The sequence below is a fragment of the Oncorhynchus clarkii genome, unplaced genomic scaffold (assembly GCF_045791955.1).
Source record: "Oncorhynchus clarkii lewisi isolate Uvic-CL-2024 unplaced genomic scaffold, UVic_Ocla_1.0 unplaced_contig_573_pilon_pilon, whole genome shotgun sequence".
Classification (NCBI taxonomy): domain Eukaryota; kingdom Metazoa; phylum Chordata; class Actinopteri; order Salmoniformes; family Salmonidae; genus Oncorhynchus; species Oncorhynchus clarkii.
This window is the reverse complement of record NW_027260843.1, coordinates 82,916-104,437: the sequence shown is the minus strand read 5'-3', so window position 1 is coordinate 104,437 and position 21,522 is coordinate 82,916. Positions and strand designations below refer to the sequence as shown.

Sequence of the window (21,522 nt, the reverse complement as noted above, 5' to 3'; positions counted from 1 at the left end):
TGCTACGGATTGAACCTACTTTCAAATGTATGGTTTTATGTGGAGCAGTGAGTCTTTACCATTTCTCATCTTCAACATCTGTGATAGGTTTACCCATCATTTTTTCATGGGCGCTCTTCACTATCTCATAGTGCTCAGATATATCTGTAACAAAGACAATACATTACTTTTGGGGGATTTGTGTTGTTTTAGTTTTTCTAACCTTACCCTAACACTTACTTTAACCACTCACTAACATGATTTCCCTTCCTTTACTACTACTGGTATGGCATTGACATGTGGCATTGTAATTTACATTTTCAGCTGGAAATTGTACATGTATAACCTGGAATGTTACATTATATATGTATTTGAACCATACATGTGAGATGGAAACATCAGCAACTATACTTTCATAGTTTCTTTGATTTACCTGGGAGAGGTAGCTCATTGTGGAGTGACTGCTTCACAGCTTCCTTTAGTTTAGACCTTAGCTCCTGCACAATGTGTTCCTAACGGAAGTAAAAAGGAGACATAATAAACATTTTGTAAACATTTTCTAATTTTGTATTTGATCATTTTGACAGTACAGTGGTTGTGGCATGAATATATAACCTTTAATGTCCTTGTGTACTTTGTGTCACAAATGTTAAAAGGTTAACATTAGAAACTGTGGCCAGGTAAGCAAAACAAAAGCATGGATTGCTGTCGTACCTTGTCCATAGACTGCTTACAGGGTAACCAATATGTAATGTTGTAGTTTGGGTGAGATATCCGTTTTCACCATCATTGTAAAGCCCTAGTTATTTGGTTGATTTGAGGAAGTAATTTCTGAAGAGAATAATTTATTTCATGTGATTAGGGATTCATTTACATTTGTGCCTCATGTTTAAGGCACTGCATGTGCCTGTCACTGCAGTACCTGGTTCAAATCCAGGCTGTGTCACATGATCGGGAGTCCCATAGGGCAGTGCACAATTGGCCCAGAGTCATCTGTGGTAGGCTGTCATTGTAAATAAGAATTTGTTCTTAACTGACATGCCTAGTTAAATAAAAATGATGTTAAAGGGAAACTGCATGCAACCACCTTTTCTGGTTGAAATTGGCCTATTTGGCATTGATATTAGTCATAAACATTTATTCCAGTGCCATCATTTATTAAAAAGTATGATTATTTTGGTAATAAAGTCAGTATATTCAAAAACTGAGTTTTGTGAGGTCCTCATTACATACATGAGGGTTGGGTTTGGATTACAATCACGCCCACTTGCCCAGTAACACAGGATTGTAAAGCCTACGAAGAATTGTCTGTACGAAGAAACAGCTGCGTTCATTCACTCTATCCAATCATAGCAGCAAACCGTGAGAGAGACCTGCCCGTTATGCAGCACCTCAGACGTGTTAACATAAGAAAAGACATCGCCAATGTTATGTTGAAAGAACACGTATCCCCTAAGTCCTTTATGGAGAGGCCACTCGCTGATGTGTTTGATACTGATCACTCCAGTCTGCTACTGTTTTGGGCAAAATGAGAATTGAGACGATGCACACTTGCATCCCTATTGCCACTTGTAACATGATTCGCTATAAACCTTGTTTAATACTGTAAGAAATGTATATTTTTTTAAACATTGAAAATTTGATAGTCAAATAATATTCTAAAGGAAGGTGAGCTGGTTTCACTATTTTTGGCTATTTTCTGGTGTTTTGTGGTTGAAAACTGAGTGCGTCGAGCATAACACCAATTGTGATAATATTAACACTTCAATAATTGAATTGAAACAGTGACATAAAAAGTATCCTACCCTGAGCTTGGCTAGGAGTGTCAACATCTTCCCCTTAGCATCGTGGAACATGGTGCTCTTTGATGACTCAATGTGACTCTCGAGTATGTCTTGCATTCTCTTTAGGGATCCTTTCCCATGTACTTCTGAAGCCTCTAAAAATCAGAGAGAAAAAGTTGACGAAGTAAGTTATTAAAAAGTCATTGTTAAGAGGTCACTTCTATCCAATGATTTTTAAAGGGACAGTTCAGCGGATTGACATATTTAGATATTATATTTTTTTTTACTTACCTTGAAAACAGTCTATGAACCTTGTAACTGAAATCCACACTTTGGTTTTGTTAAACTTGTTTCTTTATTTCTTTATTTTTTTGTTAAGCATTTTTCAGACTAAAAACCAATCTCACCCGTTTAGCATGATTTAAATATTATGCCCAAATCATTATTTGCTGGCAATGGCTAACAAAACGAAAGTGTGGATTGTAGTCATTCCTTGTTTTCAGGGTTAAGGAAATGAATATCTAAATATCAAATTTTGCAGAACTATTATTTTACGATTGCTATTGACATGTATACTAAAGGGAATTACAGTGGCTTGCGAAAGTATTCAACCCCTTGGCATTTTTCCTATTTTGCTGCCTTACAACCTGGAAATAAATTGGGTGTTTGTATCATCTGATTTACACAACATGCCTACCACTTTGAAGATGCAAAATACTTTTTATTGTGAAACAAACAAGAAATAAGACAAAAAAAAACAGGAAACTTGAGCGTGCATAACTATTCACTCCCCCAAAGTCAATACTTTGTAGCGCCACCTTTTGCAGCTACCAGTCTCTTGTATTGCCAGTCTCTTGGGGTATGTCTCTATAAGCTTGGCACATCCAGCCACTGGGAGTTTTACCCATTCTTCAAGGCAAAACTGCTCCAGCTCCTTCAAGTTGGATGGGTTCTGCTCGTGTACAGCAATCTTTAAGTCATACCACAGATTCTCAATTGGATTGAGGTCTGGGCTTTGACTAGGCAATTCCAAGACATTCCGTTTCCCCTTAAACCACTAGAGTGTTGCTTTAGCAGTATGCTTATGGTCATTGTCCTGCTGGAAGGTGAACCCCCATCCCAGTCTCAAATCTGTGGAAGACTGAAACAGGTTTCCCTCAGAATTTCCCTGTATTTAGCGCCATCCATCATTCTTTCAATTCTGACCAGTTTCCCAGTCCCTGCCGATGAAAAACATTCCCACAGCATGATGCTGCCACCACCATGCTTCACTGTGGGGATCGTATTCTCGGGGTGATGAGAGGAGTTGGGTTTGCGCCAGACATAGCATTTTCCTTGATGGCCAAAAAGCTACAATTTAGTCTCATCTGACAAGAGTACCTTTTCTTTCATATGTTTGGGGATTCTTCCACATGCCTTTTGGTGTACACCAAATGTGTTAGCTTTTTAAGAAATGGCTTTGTTCTTGCCACTCTTCCATAAAGCCCGCCTCTGTGGAGTGTACGGCTTAAAGTGGTCCTATGGACAGATACTCACATCTCCGTTGTGGAGCTTTGCAGCTCTTTCAGGGTTATCTTTGGTCTCTTTGTTGTCTCTCGGATGAATGCCCTCCTTGCCTGGTCCGTGAGTTTTGTTGGGTGGCCGCCTCTTGGCAGGTTTGTTGTGGTGCCATGTTCTGTCCATTGTTTAATAATGGATTTAATGGTGCTCCGTGGGATGTTCAAAGTTTTTGATATTTTTTTATATCCCAACCCTGATCTGCACTTCTCCACAACGTTGTCCCTGACCTGTTTGGAGAGCTCCTTGGTCTTCATGGTGCCGCTTGCTTGGTGGTGCCCCTTGCTTAGTGGTGTTGTAGACTCTGGGGCCTTTCAGAACAGGTGTAGATATACTGAGATCATGTGACAGATCATGAGACACTTAAATAAAGTCTACCTGTATGCAATCTAATTATGTGACTTCTGAAAGTAATTGGTTGTACCAGATCTTATTTAGGGGCTTAGCGAAGGGGATAAATACATATGCACGCAACACTTATCCGTTTTTAATTTTGTAGAATTTTTTGAAATATATATATATTTTCATTTGACTTCACCATTTTGGCCTAATTTGTGAATGAATGTCCATTGCATGAAATCCAAATAAAAATCCATTTAAATTACAGGTTGTAATACAACAAAATAGAGAAAAAATGCTAAGGGGATGAATACTTTTGCAAGGCACTGTATAGTGACAGATTAATGCTGACAGTTAGACTGACCTATATAGGAGGGGAGCATGGAGGTCATGATTGACTTGGTGAGTGAAGAGTAGATTGTCTTCTTCCTCTGGACGATCTCATTTTTAAGATCTGCTTTCAATTTGTGTTCCTTTTTGACACCAGACAAAATACTATTATGAATATTAGTCTTCTTAACATTACACTTTACTAGACCGCCATAATTGGAAGGTAGAGCATAGCACAGTACCATCTATGATACAGCTTCACAGATAACATCCAACCAAATGTACATAACACAGTTGTATTTCCACAAACCTCAGTTTTGAGGAATGCCAGCCGAGGAAACATGGTTTCTTCATCATAGCTCTCTAAGAGGATGCTGAAACTATCAATCTTTGCAGATATAGATTTCTGAGATTTCCTAGAAGACATGATGATAACCATGTTACTCAAGTGGTGTGTCCCAATAAATGTGTCTGGAAGGCACGTAGAACATAACTTACTTGAATGTTTTTGAAAATATATTTCTAATGGAATCGCACAGAGAGTTGCTCAGAGAAGCGTTCATGTTTGTTTTTACTCCATTTGTTGACCTGCAGAACCCCTGGCCGTTGCATACAGCTCTCAGGGTCTGGTGGTACCCCCCTCCTCCTTTTCCTTTCTGAAAAAAACATAAAATATGATCATCCTATTGTCAGATTGGAGAAAAGATTAGAGTTTTCCTAATTGTATCTTGTTCTTAGAGCAGCTCTGCCTCCATTGAAGAAACAATTGTGATTGTTGAAGTTTTGGCAAGAAATGCTTTCCAAGTAATTCCAATTAAGTTTAGAGTTAGGGGTTTGGGGTGGCATATACGAACCAGGGACCATATGTGAGCTTTCATCCAACCAATCACATTTGTTCAAATCAAATTGAATTTGGCACATGCTTTGTAAACAACAGGTGTAAACTTACAGTGAAATGTTTACTTCTGGGCCAAACAATGCAGAGAGAGGAATAAATAGAAAAATAATAACACAAGGAATATATACACAATCAGTAATGATAACTTCACTATATACAGCTGAAGTCAGAAGTTTAAATACACTTAGGTTGGAGTCATTAAAACTCGTTTTTCAACCACTCCACTTCAACCACTCTTGTTAACAAACTATAGTTTTGGCAAGTCGGTTAGGACATCTACTTTGTGCATGACACAAGGAATTTTTCCAACAATTGTTTACAGACAGATTATTTCGCTTATAATTCACTGTACCACAATTCCAGTGGGTCAGCAGTTTACATGCACTAAGTTGACTGTGCCTTTAAAAAGCTTGGAAAATTCCTGAAAATGATGTCATGGCTTTAGAAGCTTCTGATAGACTAATTGACAACATTTGAGTCAATTGGAGGTGTACCTGTGGATGTATTTCAAGGCCTACCTTCAAACTCAGTGCCTCTTTGCTTGACATCATGGGAAAATCAAAAGAAATCAGCCAAGACCTCAGAAAAAAATGGTAGACCTCCACAAGTCTGGTTCATCCTTGGGAGCAATTTCCTGAAGGTACCACATTCATCTGTACAAACAATAGTATGCAAGTATAAACACCATGGGACCACGCAGCCGTCAAACCGCTCAGTAAGGAAACGTGTTCTGTCTCCTAGAGATGATCGTACTTTGGTGCGAAAGTGCAAATCAATCCCAGAACAACAGCAAAGGACCTTGTGAAGATGCTGGAGGAAACAGGTACAAAAGTATCTATATCCACAGTAAAACGAGTCCTATATCGACATAACCTGAAAGGCTGCTCAGCAAGGAAGAAGCCACTGCTCCAAAACCGCAATAAAAAAGCCAGACTATGGTTTGCAACTGCACAAGGGGACAAAGATCGTACTTTTTGTAGAAATGTCCTCTGGTCTGATGAAACAAAAATAGAACTGTTTGGCCATAATGACCAAGCCGGAGAACACAATCCCAACTGTGAAGCACGGGGGTAGCAGAATCATGTTGTGGGGGTGCTTTGCTGCAGGAGGGACTGGTGCACTTCACAAAATAGATGGCATAATGAGGGAGGAAAATTATGTGAATATATTGAAGCAACATCTCAAGACATCAGTCAGGAAGTTAAAGCTTGGTCGCAAATGGGACAATGACCCCAAGCATACTTCCAAAGTTGTGGCAAAATGGCTTAAGGACAACAAAGTCAAGGTATTGGAGTTGCCATCACAAAGTCCTGACCTCAATTCTATAGAAAATCTGTTGGCAGAACTGAAAAAGCGTGTGTGAGCAAGGAGGCCTACAAACCTGACTCAGTTACACCAGCTCTGTCAGGAGGAATGGGCCAAAATTCACCCAACTTATTGTGGGAAGCTTGTGGAAGGCTACCCAAAACATTTGACCCAAGTTAAACAATTTAAAGGCAATGCTACCAAATGCTAATTGAGTGTATGTGAACTTCTGACCCACTGGGAATGTGATGAAAGAAATAAAAGCTAAAATAAATAATTCGCTCTACTATTATTCTGACATTTCACATTCTTAAAATAAAGTGGTCACCCTAACTGACCTAAGACAGGGAATTTTTACTTGGATTAAATGTCAGGAATTGTGAAAAACTGAGTTTAAATGTATTTGGCTAAGGTGTATGTAAACTTCCGACTTCAACTGTACATGGGGTACCAGTACCATGTCAATGTGCAGGGGTACGAGGTAATTGAGGTAGATATATACATATAGGTAGGGATAAAGTGACTAGGTAACATGATAGATAATAAACAGTAACAGCAGTGCATGCTATGAGTCAAAAGAGACAGTGCAAAAACGGTCAATGTAGATCGTTTGGGTAGGTATTGGTTAACTATTTAACTATTTAGCATACTAACAGATTAACAGACCATTGATCTTGAGAAAGAGCTGCATTTAGAACAAGGTTGAATAAATTACGCTCAGAACAAGATTGAATAATCTGGGCTCAGAACAAGATTTAATAATCTGGGCTCAGAACAAGATTTAATAAACTGCGCTCAGATCAAGTTTGAAGAAGTAAAACTCCATTGAACCCTGCTAGAACCTTATGGCCCAGCATAAGGTACCATTGACTTACTGGTGCTATCACTTCCTCCTTGGCTCTTGTCACACATGTCTTCTCTGACTCTAGCACTCCGGCTGAAAGGCACTTGTCAAACTCCATGTGAATGTCTGACATGAACTGGTCAATGTTCTGGAGCTCATCTTCCAGCCTTTGTTCTAGAAGTTTGTGCAATGTTTCTTTTTCGGTCTCCATCTTAAACACAACAGAGAAAAACCAATCCGTAAATTCAGTGAGTTGGTGCAAGGGTAAATTCATCACAAAAGGCTAATGTATTAAAGGCAATACCGATTTGGTGATCTCATGGTTTACCACGTGGACCAGGGAGAGAATCCCATACGCTCCATTCACATAGTCTCTCATCACTTTTTCTGACCTTTGGTCGTTCAGGCTTTTCAGCAGAGCTCTCAGCTCAGGTATCTCTGAAGACAAGATGTCTTTATTAATCTTTCTGTTTATGTAAAATGATCTTTAGGTAAACAATAATTGTATGAGCAGAGACAGTTGTTGTTAGATTCACATTCAGGGTGAGAATATGACTTTAGAATAATGGATATTATATAATAACAGCTCCAACTCCAATGTATGAGGTGCAAAGAGGTATTTGCAAAGGGTATTTGCAAATTGTGCCGGGCACTTGTATTACGTTTGGTTATGTTTAACCTCTGCCATACCCTAACACTTACCCTAATACACGTTCATTATACAGTACCTAACAATCTGTTTGCACCTATTCCTATTGGAGGTTTTGTTGCACAATAATGCAAGTGATCATACCTGTCTCTTCTTGTCTCAGAATGCAGTTGTTATCCTTCTGGAATTCTTGAGAACTAACTGTAAACACCTGCATTTCATCAATAGCCTGAATGTATGTGACAAAAGATGACAAAAGAAAAACAATACATCAATATAATTATCAATCACTCATCAGTCAATCATTGCTGAAGCAGCTAAACTGGTTCGTTTGGAGTTACTTCAGAGACATTTCCAAGTTTTTGAGGAATACCAAATCGCATTTCCCTGTTCAATGAACTTCCGGTCTAAGAACGCTAATGCCATTTTAATGGATGTTATATTCTTCTAATTCAAGAGAACACCATTTTCTTCTGACAGATTGCATTTCATGTCCAAATCATCTTAAAGTAACTTTATTGAGCTACACAATCAATTTGAGACACTTTCGGAGGATTTGGACATAAACCACAAAAAACTGCATTGGTTTTTTGACACAAAGCTAAAACATTTGGATTGCTGTCTAACCTCATCCATACACTACAAGGCAAGGAAACTATCCATTTAAGTTAAAACTGGACCTTTTTCTAGTTTCAATCAATCTATATGTCTGAAGTTCCTTTATAGTTTCTTATTTGGTTAAGAAAATAGAGAATAAAACATCTTACTTCATACGGGTTGCTGTAATTCTCTTGAATTTCCATCTTGGCTTGTTGATTTCGGTGCAATATGCATGCACGTTTCTGCTCCTCTGAATAGTTAGAAGAGTCCTAATTGCATGTGAAATAAGAGGAGACCATGGGAGATATCCATACAGTGACATATTCAATTCTCTATAAACCAACTATTTGTTTATAGTTCTGTAAACAAAGTATTTCTTATATTTTGTGTAGCTGTACCTCTATGTGAAGGTCTTCATCGTCCAATTCACTGAAATTAGTTTTTTTCTTAATTAGTGATGTATAAGCAGTGAAAATATGTCTATATCTTTGTATTTACAGTGCCTTGAGAAAGTATTCCGACCCCTTGACCTTTTTTCCACATTTTGTTAATTTACAGCCTTTAATAAATACAAATCAAAAGCAATCTACACACAATACCCCATAATGACAAACCGAAAACAGGTTTTTAGACATTTTTGCAAATGTTTTAAAATACCTGTATAAAATAGAATACCTTATTTACATAAATATTCCAACCCTTAGCTATGAGACTCAAAATTGGGCTCAGCTGCATCCTGTTTCCATTGATCATCGTTGAGATGTTTCAACAATTGGAGTCCACCTTTGGTAAATACATTAAATTGATTGGACATGATTTGGAAAGGCACTCACCTGTCTATATTAGGTCCCACAGTTGACAGTGCATGTCAGAGCAAAAACCAAGCCATGAAGTCGAAGGAAATGTCAGTAGATCTCCGAAACAGGATTGTGCCGAGGCACAGATCTGGTGAAGTGTACGAAAAAATGTATGCAGCATTGAAGGCCCCCAAGAACACAGTGGCCTCCATCATTCTTAAATGGAAGAAGATTTGAACCACCAAGACTCTTCCTAGAGCTGGACACCCGGCCAAACTGAGCAAGGGAGGTGACCAAGAACCCAATGGTCACTCTGACAGAGCTCTATAGTTCCTCTGTGGAGATGGAAGAACCTTCCAGAAGGACAACCATCTCTGGAGCACTCCACCAATCAGGCCTTTATGGTAGGGTGGCCAGACGGAAGCCACTCCTCAGTAAAAGGCACATGACAGCCCACTTGGAGTTTACTTAAGGGCACCTAAAGACTCTCCGACCATGAGAAACAAGATTCTCTGGTCTGATGAAACAAAGATTTAACTCTTTGGCCTGAATGTCAAGCGTCACGTCTGGTGGAAACCTGGCACAATCCCTACGGTGAAGCATGGGGGTGGAAGCATCAGGACGAGGCAAAGATGAACGGAGCAAAGTACAGAGAGATCCTTAATGAAAACCTGATCCAGAGAGCTCCGGACCTCAGACTGGGGCGAAGGTTCAACTTCTGACAGTAAAATGACCCTAAGCACACAGCCAATACAATGCAGGAGAGGCTTCAGGACAAGTCTCTGAATGTCCTTGAGAGGCCAGCCAGAGCCCGGACTTGAACCCAATCGAACATCTCTGGAGAGAACTGAAAATAGCTGTGCAGCAATGCTTCTCATCCAACCAGACAGAGATTGAGAGGATCTTCAGAGAAGAATTGGGGATATTCCCTAAATACAGGTGTGCCAAGCCTGTAGCGTCAAACTCAAGAAGACTTGAGGCTGTAATCACTGTCAAAGGTGCTTCAACAAAGTACTGAGTAAAGGGTCTGAAAACATATATAAATGTGATATTTCAGTTCTATACATTTTTTGGGATAAAAAAATGTTTTTTGCTATGTCATTATGAGGTATTGAGTGTAGATTGATGAGGATATATTTTTTTATTAGACATTTTTGAATATGTCTGTAACCTAACACAATGTGGAAAAAGTCAAGGGGTCTGAATAATTTCCCAAAGGCATTGTTATTGTATACCATTTTTTTTCAATAATCGCAATATGAAACTGTTAAAGCAGTAGCAAAATATAGGATGAAAATGTCTCACCGCATATAATTGTCTGGGTTGATGATGTCTGTCTTAGTACAGATGAAGGTGATGTTCTGACACTGTCCACCAGGACCAATATTACTGATGCTGTTGTCCAGTATATTCCATGCATCACTGTCCGCTGCGGCCCGGTCAATGTCAGCCACGACCCACACAGAGGAGCACTTAGTAATGTACTATAAAAAAAACATGGTGTTCAGAAATGTTGTTTAGAATGTTAAAACAAATGTAACAGTTGAAATAAAATAAAACATTGGATATAGTCATCGTTCAAGCTGAAACGTTTTAGGTGTACATGATGAGTTCATTGCCAGTGGTTCTAATGCTGGAATTCAATCTAACACGCTGTAGTAATGTTTACAGTGACGTTATTTAAAAAAGAAAAATCCTGCACACATACACACTACACTTCTTTGAAGTAGGTTTTTATAGCTCTTATGAAAACGTTGTTAATAAACAGTACACACGTTTTGTGTACTGTGGAAGGACCACCAGAGGGCAGGCTGGGCTCACGGATAGTAGCCCAACAAGGCATGGGAGACAAGGTAACCAGAGGCAATTAAGCACAGCTGACGGTACTAATGACATATTCTCCTTCCCCTATAAGAGAGAGAATGTAACCAGTAGCGAGGGGAGGGGAAAACTATCTCTGGAACATGGCCACCGAGACAGAGGAGCTATCCAGGAAGAACCACTAAAACGGTGACAATCCTGTGACTTTTGTTGTAGTTTAAAGATAATCCTATTGTGTTCCTGTTTCATCTGGAGAAGAAGATGTATGTTTTTCCTTGGAAGATTTTCATTGATTATGTTGGAGTGTTTGTGTTGACCAAATGCCCTCAATAGAGAACTGTGTTCAAGAAAACCTACTCCTGACTCGTTTATTCCACCTTTCCGCTTTAGAGTGACGCCCAATTACTTGGTCCGCTCTCAGTACGTTAAATGCATAATTTAGCTTGAATGCAAGAAGTGCTAGAATGTATTCTTAAAATAAATAGTTTGTTCTTTTTGCTTTTTGAGGTTCTGATTTGTAGGGTTCTGCATAAGCAGAAAAGAATCCCATACCTACTGTAAAATGTTTTGTTGGACCTTTGTTATCCTCTATGGCAGTGGTTCCCAAACCTTTATAGTCCCATGCCCCTCAAACATTCAACCTCCAGCTGCATCCCCGCTCAAGCACCAGAGTCAGCATACCCTCAAATGTTGTTTTTTGCCATGATTGTAATCCTGCCCCCCACACACACACACACACACACACACTATAAGATACACTCATTCTTATGTTTAATAAATGTGAGTTGTGACAACTCACACTCATTCATATGTTTAATAAATGTATCTTATAGTGTTTGTGTGGCAGGGTTACAAAGTCTCAGTCTTAAATCATTTTCCAAACACAGTTTTTGCCTGACCTTTTTCTGCACATGAGAAGAAGCTTTGGGATCTGTAATCCGGAGATAAAAAGGTCTGAGAAAAGTCTGATCAATAGCCTCCTGTAAACAACATCTCTTTCTCTGGGCAATTGTATTGAATAGTATAAAATAATAGAATTTGCAACTTTTTTGAGCGTACAATATAGCTCAGTATTTGTATTATTTATTTGAAACCATTTTTTTACTCATCTTTATCAAGGCTGCCAATAATTTGAGTTTGGACCTCTATATAAACTGATGCATGTTTACTATTTGAAAGTGATATAATCATAAAATACAAGTACATTTCTTTGCTTTTAGTTTGAAAACCGGGAACTGACAATATAAAATGTACTTCATTTTGGTAAGGGAGGCCTAACCAAAAACATTCTCTGATTAAACCACAGATACCACATATGACATTGCACCTGAATTGAGACATACTGTAAATGCATTCAGAAATGATCACAAAAGTAAATGATTACCGATTCCCACATCTCATCTCTGGCCTTGTTGCAGTCTCCAGTTCCTGGAAGATCCACCAGCACAATGTGTTCCAGAAGATCCTTGGAGTTTGGCATCTTGATGGTCACATACTTCACAAGTGGCCAGTAGTGTATCTGAGATGAGTTAGATTGTTTCCCATGTATCTTTCTTTTGCTTCGTATGTAGCAGGCGATCTCTGTAGAGAACTTTGTGGCCTGTCAAATAATGTAATATTATTCTTTAGTCACACTCTGCCCCTTTACAACTTTCTGGTATATTTAAACATTGATGGCTATTATGCATTTCATGTTGTATGTCATGCTGTATTGAAGTTCAGGAGATAAAATGGGAATAATTTGGACTCAAATTGGATATCAGACAGCAAAAAAGACCCTTATAAAAGAGGCTTAAAATGACTTACTGTGTCAAATGACAGGATTTTCCTAGTTGATGAGAGAAACTCTGGGATGTCGCTGAATGTCTCTGACTCCAGTGACTTCAGTTCATCAAAGCTTTTCCCGACTGCATCTTCTCCGTACAATGCCTGGATTTTACTGTTCGCCATATTCACCATCCTTTTATCTTTCTCCTCACCATCCATTTCTTTGATTTTCAAAAGTGATTCCAGCTCCTTCTCCCATTCCTAAAAAAGTCTAACATTATTATTTTACTGAATATATTATATGATGGATCAAATGTTTCATTACCCACATATTATAATTCATAAATTATAACTACTTTGTTGAGGTAAATGTACTTGATACAACTGTGATGTGTGTGGGGCATAAAAGTATTTAGTCAGCCACCAATTGTGCAAGTTCTCCCACTTAAAAAGATGAGAGAGGCCTGGAATTTTCATTATAGGTACACTTCAACTATGACAGACAAAATGAGAGAAAAAAAATCCAGAAAATCACATTGTAGGATTTTTTAAATTAATTTATTGCAAATCATGGTAGAAAATAAGCATTTGGTCACCTACAAACAAGCAAGATTTCTGTCTCTCACAGACCTTTAAGAGGCTCCTCTGTCCTCCACTCGTTACCTATATTAATGGCACCTGTTTGAACTTGTTATCAGTGTAAAAGACACCTGTCCACAACCTCAAACAGTCACACTCCAAACTCCACTATGGCCAAGACCAAAGAGCTGTCAAAGGACACCAGAAACAAAATTGTAGACCTGCACCAGGCAGGGAAGACTGAATCTGCAATAGGTAAGCAGCTTGGTTTGAAGAAATCAACTGTGGGAGCAATTATTAGGAAATGGAAGACATACAAGACCACTGATAATCTCCCTTGATCTGGGGCTCCACGCAAGATCTCACCCTGTGGGGTCAAAATGATCACAAGAACGGTGAGCAAAAATCCCAGAACCACACGGGGGGACCTAGTGAATGACCTGCAGAGAGCTGGGTCCAAAGTAACAAAGCCTACCATCAGTAACACACTACGCCGCCAGGGACTAAAATCCTGCAGTGCCAGACGTGTCCCCCTGCTTAAGTCAGTACATGTACAGGCCCGTCTGAAGTTTGCTAGAGAACCTTTGGATGATCCAGAAGAAGATTGGGAGAATGTCATATGGTCAGATGAAACCAAAATATAACTTTTTGGGAAAAACTCAACTCGTCGTGTTTGGAGGACAAAGAGTGCTGAGTTGCATCCAAAGAACACCATACCTACTGTGAAGCATGGGGGTGGAAACATCATGCTTTGGGGCTGTTTTTCTGAAAAGGGACCAGGACAATTGATCCGTGTAAAGGGAAGAATGAATGGGGCCATGTATCGTGCGATTTTGAGTGAAAACCTCCTTCCATCAGCAAGGGCATTGAAGGTGAAACGTGGCTGGGTCTTTCAGCATGACAATGATCCCAAACACACCGCCAGGGCAACGAAGGAGTGGCTTCGTAAGAAGCATTTCAAGGTCCTGGAGTGGCCTAGCCAGTCTCCAGATCTCAACCCCATAGAAAATCTTTGGAGGAAATTGAAAGTCTGTGTTGCCCAGCAACAGCCCAAAACATCACTGCTCTAGAGGAGATCTGCATGGAGGAATGGGCCAAAATACCTTGTGAAGACTTACAGAAAACGTTTGACCTCTGTCATTGCCAACAAAGGGTATATAACAAAGTATTGAGATAAACTTTTGTTATTGACCAAATACTTATTTTCCAAATAAATTCATAAAAAATCCTACAATGTGATTTTCTGGATTTTTTCTCTCTCATTTTGTCTGTCATAGTTGAAGTGTACCTATGATGAAAATTACAGGCCTCTCTCATCTTTTTAAGTGGGAGAACTTGCACAATTGGTGGCTGACTAAATAATTTTTGCCCCACTGTAGCTATTTTAAGATAAATGCATTAATTGTAAGTTTCTCTGTATAATATTGTTTGGGATACCCTGTGCTAAAATACAAAAAAAGTAAATGTGATTATATTTGCATGGTGCCAAAACGTGGTGCCTAGATGACTTACAGATTGAACCCTTAAAATGAAAAAAAATCTATATTCTAATGAAATTCACACTTGAGGTTTATCAACATTGCTAAAATCACCTCTTTAGAAATGAAGTCAATCTCTGCCACGTAGTTGGAGTCAGTCATATTGGCCTCCACCTGGATGATGACTGATGTGCATGCGCCAACAGTCCCTGAGGGCAGCAAGGTCTTCACCCCCAAAATGGCATTCATCAGTGAGCTCTTACCAGCTCCTGACCTCCCAAATACACCAACAACAACTTTGTCGTCAATGATAGCCTCCAAAGCTGAGATTTTGTTCCTGTAAAGAGTGAAGCACAGAAAAGCAATGTCAGACCTCAAGTCAATTCATTGCATTTTTAGTGTATCTATACATAAACAGTAGAAAGCAGAGGGGTGTACTACGAAGTGAGATAGAGGAGTTAGCAAGCTAACTTTTGTCAACTCTGAATTCAAATTGGGATAACCGTTGATACTGTGGCTCACCTTTTAGCCAGGTACATTTCTATGACAATGAATCCTAAAGTTCTTACTCTACCTGCTTCAGGGCAGGCTAATTCCAATTTACGCTAAATAAAGTTTCTGAGAATAGAGTTACATTTTTCAGCGGAACAATTGCACAAAATGTGACGGGATTCTGGAAGGTGGGCGTTTGATGCTAGTTCCCATTTCACAGGAGGGACGCTTCAAAATACATTTTTAAAATACATGCAAGTGATCTGTACATTTGATTAAAGGTGTTAAATTACGGGCCTAGATTACCAAAAGAAACAACTAAGCTTCAGCTGAAGTCGGAAGTTTACATACACTTAGGTTGGAGTCATTGGGGCGGCAGGTACCCTAGTGGTTAGAGCTTTGGACTAGTAACCGAAAGGCTGCAAGATCAACTCCCTGAGTTGACAAGATAAAAAGCTGTCGTTCTGCCCCTGAACAAGGCATTTAACCCAATGTTTATAGGTCATCATTGAAAACAAAAATTGGTTCTTAACTGACTAGTTAAGTGAAGGACTTTTTTTTAAACTGGTTTTTCAACCACTCCACAAATTTCTTGTTAACAAACTATAGTTTTGGCAAGTCGGGTTAGGACATCTACTTTGTGCATGACACAAGGAATTTTTTCTACAATTGTTTACAGATTTCACTTATAAATCACTGTATCTCAATTCCAGTGGGTCAGAAGTTTACATACACGAAGTTGACAATGCCTTTAAATGGCTTAGAAAATTCCAGAAAATGATGTCATGACTTTAGAAGCTTCTGATAGGCTAATTGACATCATTTGAGTCAATTGGAGGTGTACCTGTGGATGTATTTCAAGGCCTACCTTCAAACTCAGTGCCTCTAAGCTTGACATCATGGGAAAATCAAAAGAAATCAGCCAAGACCTCAGAAAAAAATGGAGACTTCCACAAGTCTGGTTCATCCAAATTTCCAAACACCTGAAGGTACCACTTTCATCTGTACAAACAATATTATGCAAGTATAAACACCATGGGACCACGCAGCCGTCATACCGCTCAGGAAGGAGACGCATTCTGTCTCCTAGAGATGATCGTACTTTGGTGCGAAAAGTCCAAATCATTCCCAGAACAACAGCAAAGGACATTATAAAGATGCTGGAGGAAACAGGTACAAAAGTATCTATATCCACAGTAAAATGAGTCCTATATCGACATAACCTGAAAGGCCGCTTGGCAAGGAAGAAGCCACTGCTCCAAAACCACCATAACAAAGCTAAACTACGGTTCGCAACTGCACATGGGGACAAAGATTGTACTTTTTGGAGAAATGTCCTCTGGTCTGATGAAACAAAAATAGAACGGTTTGGCCATAATGACCATCGTTATGTTTGGAGGGAAAAGGGGGAGGCTTGCAAGCCGAAGAACACCATCCCAACCGTGAAGCACGGGGGTGGCAGCATCATGTTGTGGGGGTGCTTTGCTGCAGGACGGACTGTTGCACTTCACAAAATAAATGGCATCGTGAGGGAGGGAAATGATGCATCAGTCAGGTGTCAGGAACTTAAAGCTTGGTTACAAATGGGTCTTCCAAATGGACAATGACCAAGCATACTTCCAAAGTTGTGGCAAAAAGGCTGAAGGACAACAAACTCAAGGTATTGGAGTGGTCATCACAAAGCCCTGACCTCAATCCCATAGAAAATGTGTGGGCAGAACTGAAAAAGCGTGTGCGAGCAAGGAGGCCTACAAACCTGACTCAGTCACACCAGGTCTGTCAGGAGGCATGGGCCAAAATTCACCTACAGTTGGGCAAAAAAGTACTTTGTCAGCCACCAATTGTGCAAGTTCTCCCACTAAAAAAAATGAGAGAGGCCTGTAATTTTCATCATAGGTACACTTCAACTATGACAGACAAAATGAGAAAACAAAATCCAGAAATCACATTGTAGGATTTTTTATGAATTTATTCGCAAATTATGGTGGAAAATAAGTATTTGGTCAATAACAAAAGTTTATCTCAATACTTTGTTATATACCCTTTGTTGGCAATGACAGAGGTCAAATGTTTTCTGCAAGTCTTCACAAGGTTTTCACACACTGTTGCTGGTATTTTGGCCCATTCCTCCATGCAGATCTCCTCCAGAGCAGTGATGTTTTGGGCTGTTGCTGGGCAACACGGACTTTCAACTCACTCCAAAGATTTCCTATGGGGTTGAGATCTGGAGACTGGCTAGGCCACTCCAGGACCTTGAAATGCTTCTTGTTTGGGATCATTGTCATGCTGAAAGACCCAGCCACGTTTCATCTTCAATGCCCTTGCTGATGGAAGGAGGTTTTCACTCAAAATCTCACGATACATGGCCCCATTCATTCTTCCCTTTACACGGATCAGTCGTCCTGGTCCCTTTGCAGAAAAACATTCCCAAAGCATGATGTTTCCACCCCCATGCTTCACAGTAGGTATGGTGTTCTTTGGATGCAACTCAGCATTCTTTGTCCTCCAAACACAACGAGTTGAGTTTTTACCAAAAAGTTATATTTTGGTTTCATCTGACCATATGACATTCTCCCAATCTTCTTCTGGATCATCCAAATTCTCTCTAGCAAACTTCAGACGGGCCTGGACATGTACTGGCTGAGGCAGGGGGACGCATCTGGCACTGCAGGATTTGAGTCCCTGGCGGCGTAGTGTGTTACTGATGGTAGGCTTTGTTACTTTGGTCCCAGCTCTCTGCAGGTCATTCACTAGGTCCCCCTGTGTGGTTCTGGGATTTTTGCTCACCGTTCTTGTGATCATTTTGACCCCACGGGGTGAGATCTTGCGTGGAGCCCCAGATCGAGGGAGATTATCAGTGGTCTTATATGTCTTTCATTTCCTAATAATTGCTCCCACAGTTGATTTCTTCAAACCAAGCTGCTTACCTATTGCAGATTCAGTCTTCCCAGCCTGGTGCAGGTCTACAATTTTGTTTCTGGTGTCCTTTGACAGCTCTTTGATCTTGGCCATAGTGGAGTTTGGAGTGTGACTGTTTGAGGTTGTGGACAGGTGTCTTTTATACTGATAACAAGTTCAAACAGGTGCCATTAATACAGGTAACGAGTGGAGGACAGAGGAGTCTCTTAAAGAAGATCTGTGAGAGCCAGAAATCTTGCTTGTTTGTAGGTGACCAAATACTTATTTTCCACCATAATTTGCAAATAAATTCATTAAAAATCCTACAATGTGATTTTCAGGATTTTTTCTCTCATTTTGACTGTCATAGTTGAAGTGTACCTATGGTGAAAATGACAGGCCTCTCTCATATTTTTAAGTGGGAGAACTTGCACAATTGGTGGCTGACTAAATACTTTTTTTGCCCCACTGTAACTTATTGTGGAAAGCTTGTGGAAGACTACCTGAAACATTTGACCCAAGTTAAACAATTTAAAGGCAATGCTACCAAATGCTAATTGAGTGTATGTGAACTTCTGACCCACTGGGAATGTGATGAAAGAAATAAAAGCTGAAATAAAGCATTCTCTCTACTACTATTCTGACATTTCACATTCTTAAAATAAAGTGGTGATCCTAACTGACGTAAGACAGGGAATTTTTACTTGGATTAAATGTCAGGAATTGTGAATAAATGTACTTGGCTAAGGTGTATGTAAACTTCTGACTTCAACTGTAAAAAGGGAGAAAGACAGGATTCTTCCTGGGTTGCCATGATTGGCTGAGATAATGGTGCACCTAGACATGCCAAGAGATGAGTTCTATATGGTCTGACATGTCACAGGCTTCTGTCTTTAACAGAATAGGGGCTTCCCAGGTCAGTGAATAGATCAGATTTGCTACCATATTTTTTAAAAGCTATAACTATTGACAACGGCAAAAGTGTTGCTTTAGCTCTCAACAACATTGCTGCCCTAAATTTAACTGGTACTATCGACAAAGTTCAGTTGGAGAAAGTTGTGAGCCACTACTTTCTGGAGAACAATGCCAGACTGACTCTCTTTGACTCTGTATACTGTAAATGAGATGATGAGGAAATGCCTGACTTGGGCTAACATTAGACCTAGTTCGTTAGCTTTACCTGCAGATTCACACTGCATCATTTCATGCATGGTGGCTTGCTTAGTGTATGACAATCAGTTTTCATTGCTATACGCAGGGATTCAAACTCTGCACTTTTGGGAGATATTCACCTTTGTGATCTCAATGGGAATACTTTGCCTACACGGTACGGAGGGCAGCTGAATCAGGTGCAGGTACTGCCAACAGCACAAGACTAATTTAAAGAAAAAGGAAAGCAAGGCTTTAAAGTTGGCTTTTCTACAGACTAGGAATGCCTTGAAGATCGCAATCGACCGGTTGGTGACCACTGCTGTAAACCATAGCTTGTGATTATGGTTCAGGAACTTGTTTAGTTAGCTAGCGAAACAAAGGTGACAAAAGAGAGCCATTCACAAAGAGACCTGTTCACATGTGAATTCTTAAAGAGATGGGTGTGGCTAAGGCTAAAGAGAATGTGAACAATGCTGAATGGCTTTCCAAGAGGTGTTCAGTGTTCCTGAGTAGTCCAGTGTCAGTCCTGACTTGATGTACCAACTTTTTGAAGAATATAAGTTCACTTACCTTAAATAACCAATGAAATCCATGTTTGCATATGGAGGTGACACCTTGTCTAGTCTGCTAAGGACTTTTCCAAGGCCCTCTTTGGCCACTTTGATGACATCCATCTCTACACACACACACACACACACACACACACACACACACACACACACACACACACACACACACACACACACGAGGTGGACAAACAATGAGTTTACAATGTAATAATTGTATTACGCTGTGGTATAATTTTTAACATCGGGTTTACTGCTTGTTTCTTAAAGTAGCTATTATAACGAATATATCTTACCGAGGGTAGGTGTTGCTGCAGTTCCCTTTGCTATGGCACAAAGGCGTTTATTACCTTCCCTGCCCTTATCATTTGAAGTAGAGGGGTCATCAGACCCTCTTTTGTGGCCTGAGAGAGAATCACAATCGCTCAATGTTCAAGCAGATCCATTATCTGTCCAAGAAGTCAGTATTTCCTTCATGGTAGGCTGTATACCATTTATGTAAATATAATATACATTGGACAACAAGAAGTTATTATAGACATATTAATCCTCAACTGAAGTAATGTGCGTCTTAGACTTTCATGTACCTTGGGTAGGCATGATTTGACACCGTCCGGGGCTTAGACTGAAAAAGAAAAAAGAAATTCACTGATTATGGTGATGAAAACAGAGATAATAAATTCACTGATTATGGTGATGAAAACAGAGATAAGAAATTCACTGATTATGGTGATGAAAACAGAGATAATAAATTCACTGATTATGGTGATGAAAACAGAGATAAGGGTCCTTAGAGGAGGACCATGCTACTCAGTGAATTTTTTTAAATTGAAGAATTTACGAACGCCCTACACTTGGTTGTTATGACAGGTGTTGGTAAACATCTACTATAAAATTGAATTAAATTGTTGCCAGTAACACAGTTACAGTCACAAGCCCTTTTCATAACATGAAAACACCCTAGCAGCTCTACAAGTGCGAGTAAAATGTTCAGAGTGCAGTGTTCTCCTATTTGTGTCTATAAGCAACTAGCAAGTTTTACCAACTTTAGACAGTTAGCTTGTGTGCTTGACTGCTGTTGTGAGGTCAGAACGCTCGGATCAACTCAGAGAGCATAATGCTCTGAATTTACAAACAGACAATCAGACAATGCTCTAAATTTACAAACACCCAGAGCACACTCCGAGCGCAATCTGACAATATAGAGTGAATTTACGAATGCAACCAAAGTTGCAAATCTCTTACATTACTCACTTTTGCTTATCTAATTTGCAGGAATTTTAGCATTTAAGTATCACCTTATAAGATATGAATCCAAATCTGAATCAATTTAGCCCAAGCTTAACCCTAATCATACATAATTAAATTAATGTTGCTACTTACATATAAAACAAAAATATATTTTTATACTCACACAACATGAAGTTGCAAATCTCTTAAAAATGACTGATTTGTTTCCTTACTCATATAGCAGTCCTAACCTATTACATGAGGAAATTGAAGTTATTACATGTCTTTCCTTTAAATGAGTCCACACTGAAACGTTTAAACAAAATATGCTGATACTTACCACATAAAGGCAATGTTCAGCAAATATATATTCTGTGCTACTGACACGGCCCTCTAGCAAGAAAACACACTGAAAAACAAGACTGTGGTGTTGAAAGAAGTACAGCAGTATGGGTAT

The 21,522-nt window shown here is 39.5% G+C and overlaps 1 protein-coding gene across 1 annotated transcript; it reads right to left on the bottom strand.

Annotated features, from left to right (window-relative positions):
- Positions 1–59: 59 nt before the first annotated feature.
- LOC139401895 (nuclear GTPase SLIP-GC-like) lies at positions 60–21,483 on the bottom strand (the record flags this gene model as incomplete). The annotated part of the gene is made up of 19 exons (XM_071145899.1): positions 21,406–21,483; positions 20,423–20,460; positions 20,132–20,239; positions 19,840–19,945; positions 14,842–15,064; positions 12,710–12,931; positions 12,288–12,503; positions 10,388–10,566; positions 8,684–8,714; positions 8,453–8,554; positions 7,830–7,914; positions 7,341–7,474; positions 7,068–7,247; positions 4,488–4,645; positions 4,300–4,405; positions 4,024–4,132; positions 1,785–1,918; positions 413–491; positions 60–144 (listed from the first exon to the last, which is right to left on the bottom strand). Coding segments are annotated over exons 1-19 (2,300 nt in total), but the record flags the coding sequence as incomplete, so codon positions are not given.
- Between the last annotated feature and the right edge of the window lie 39 nt (positions 21,484–21,522).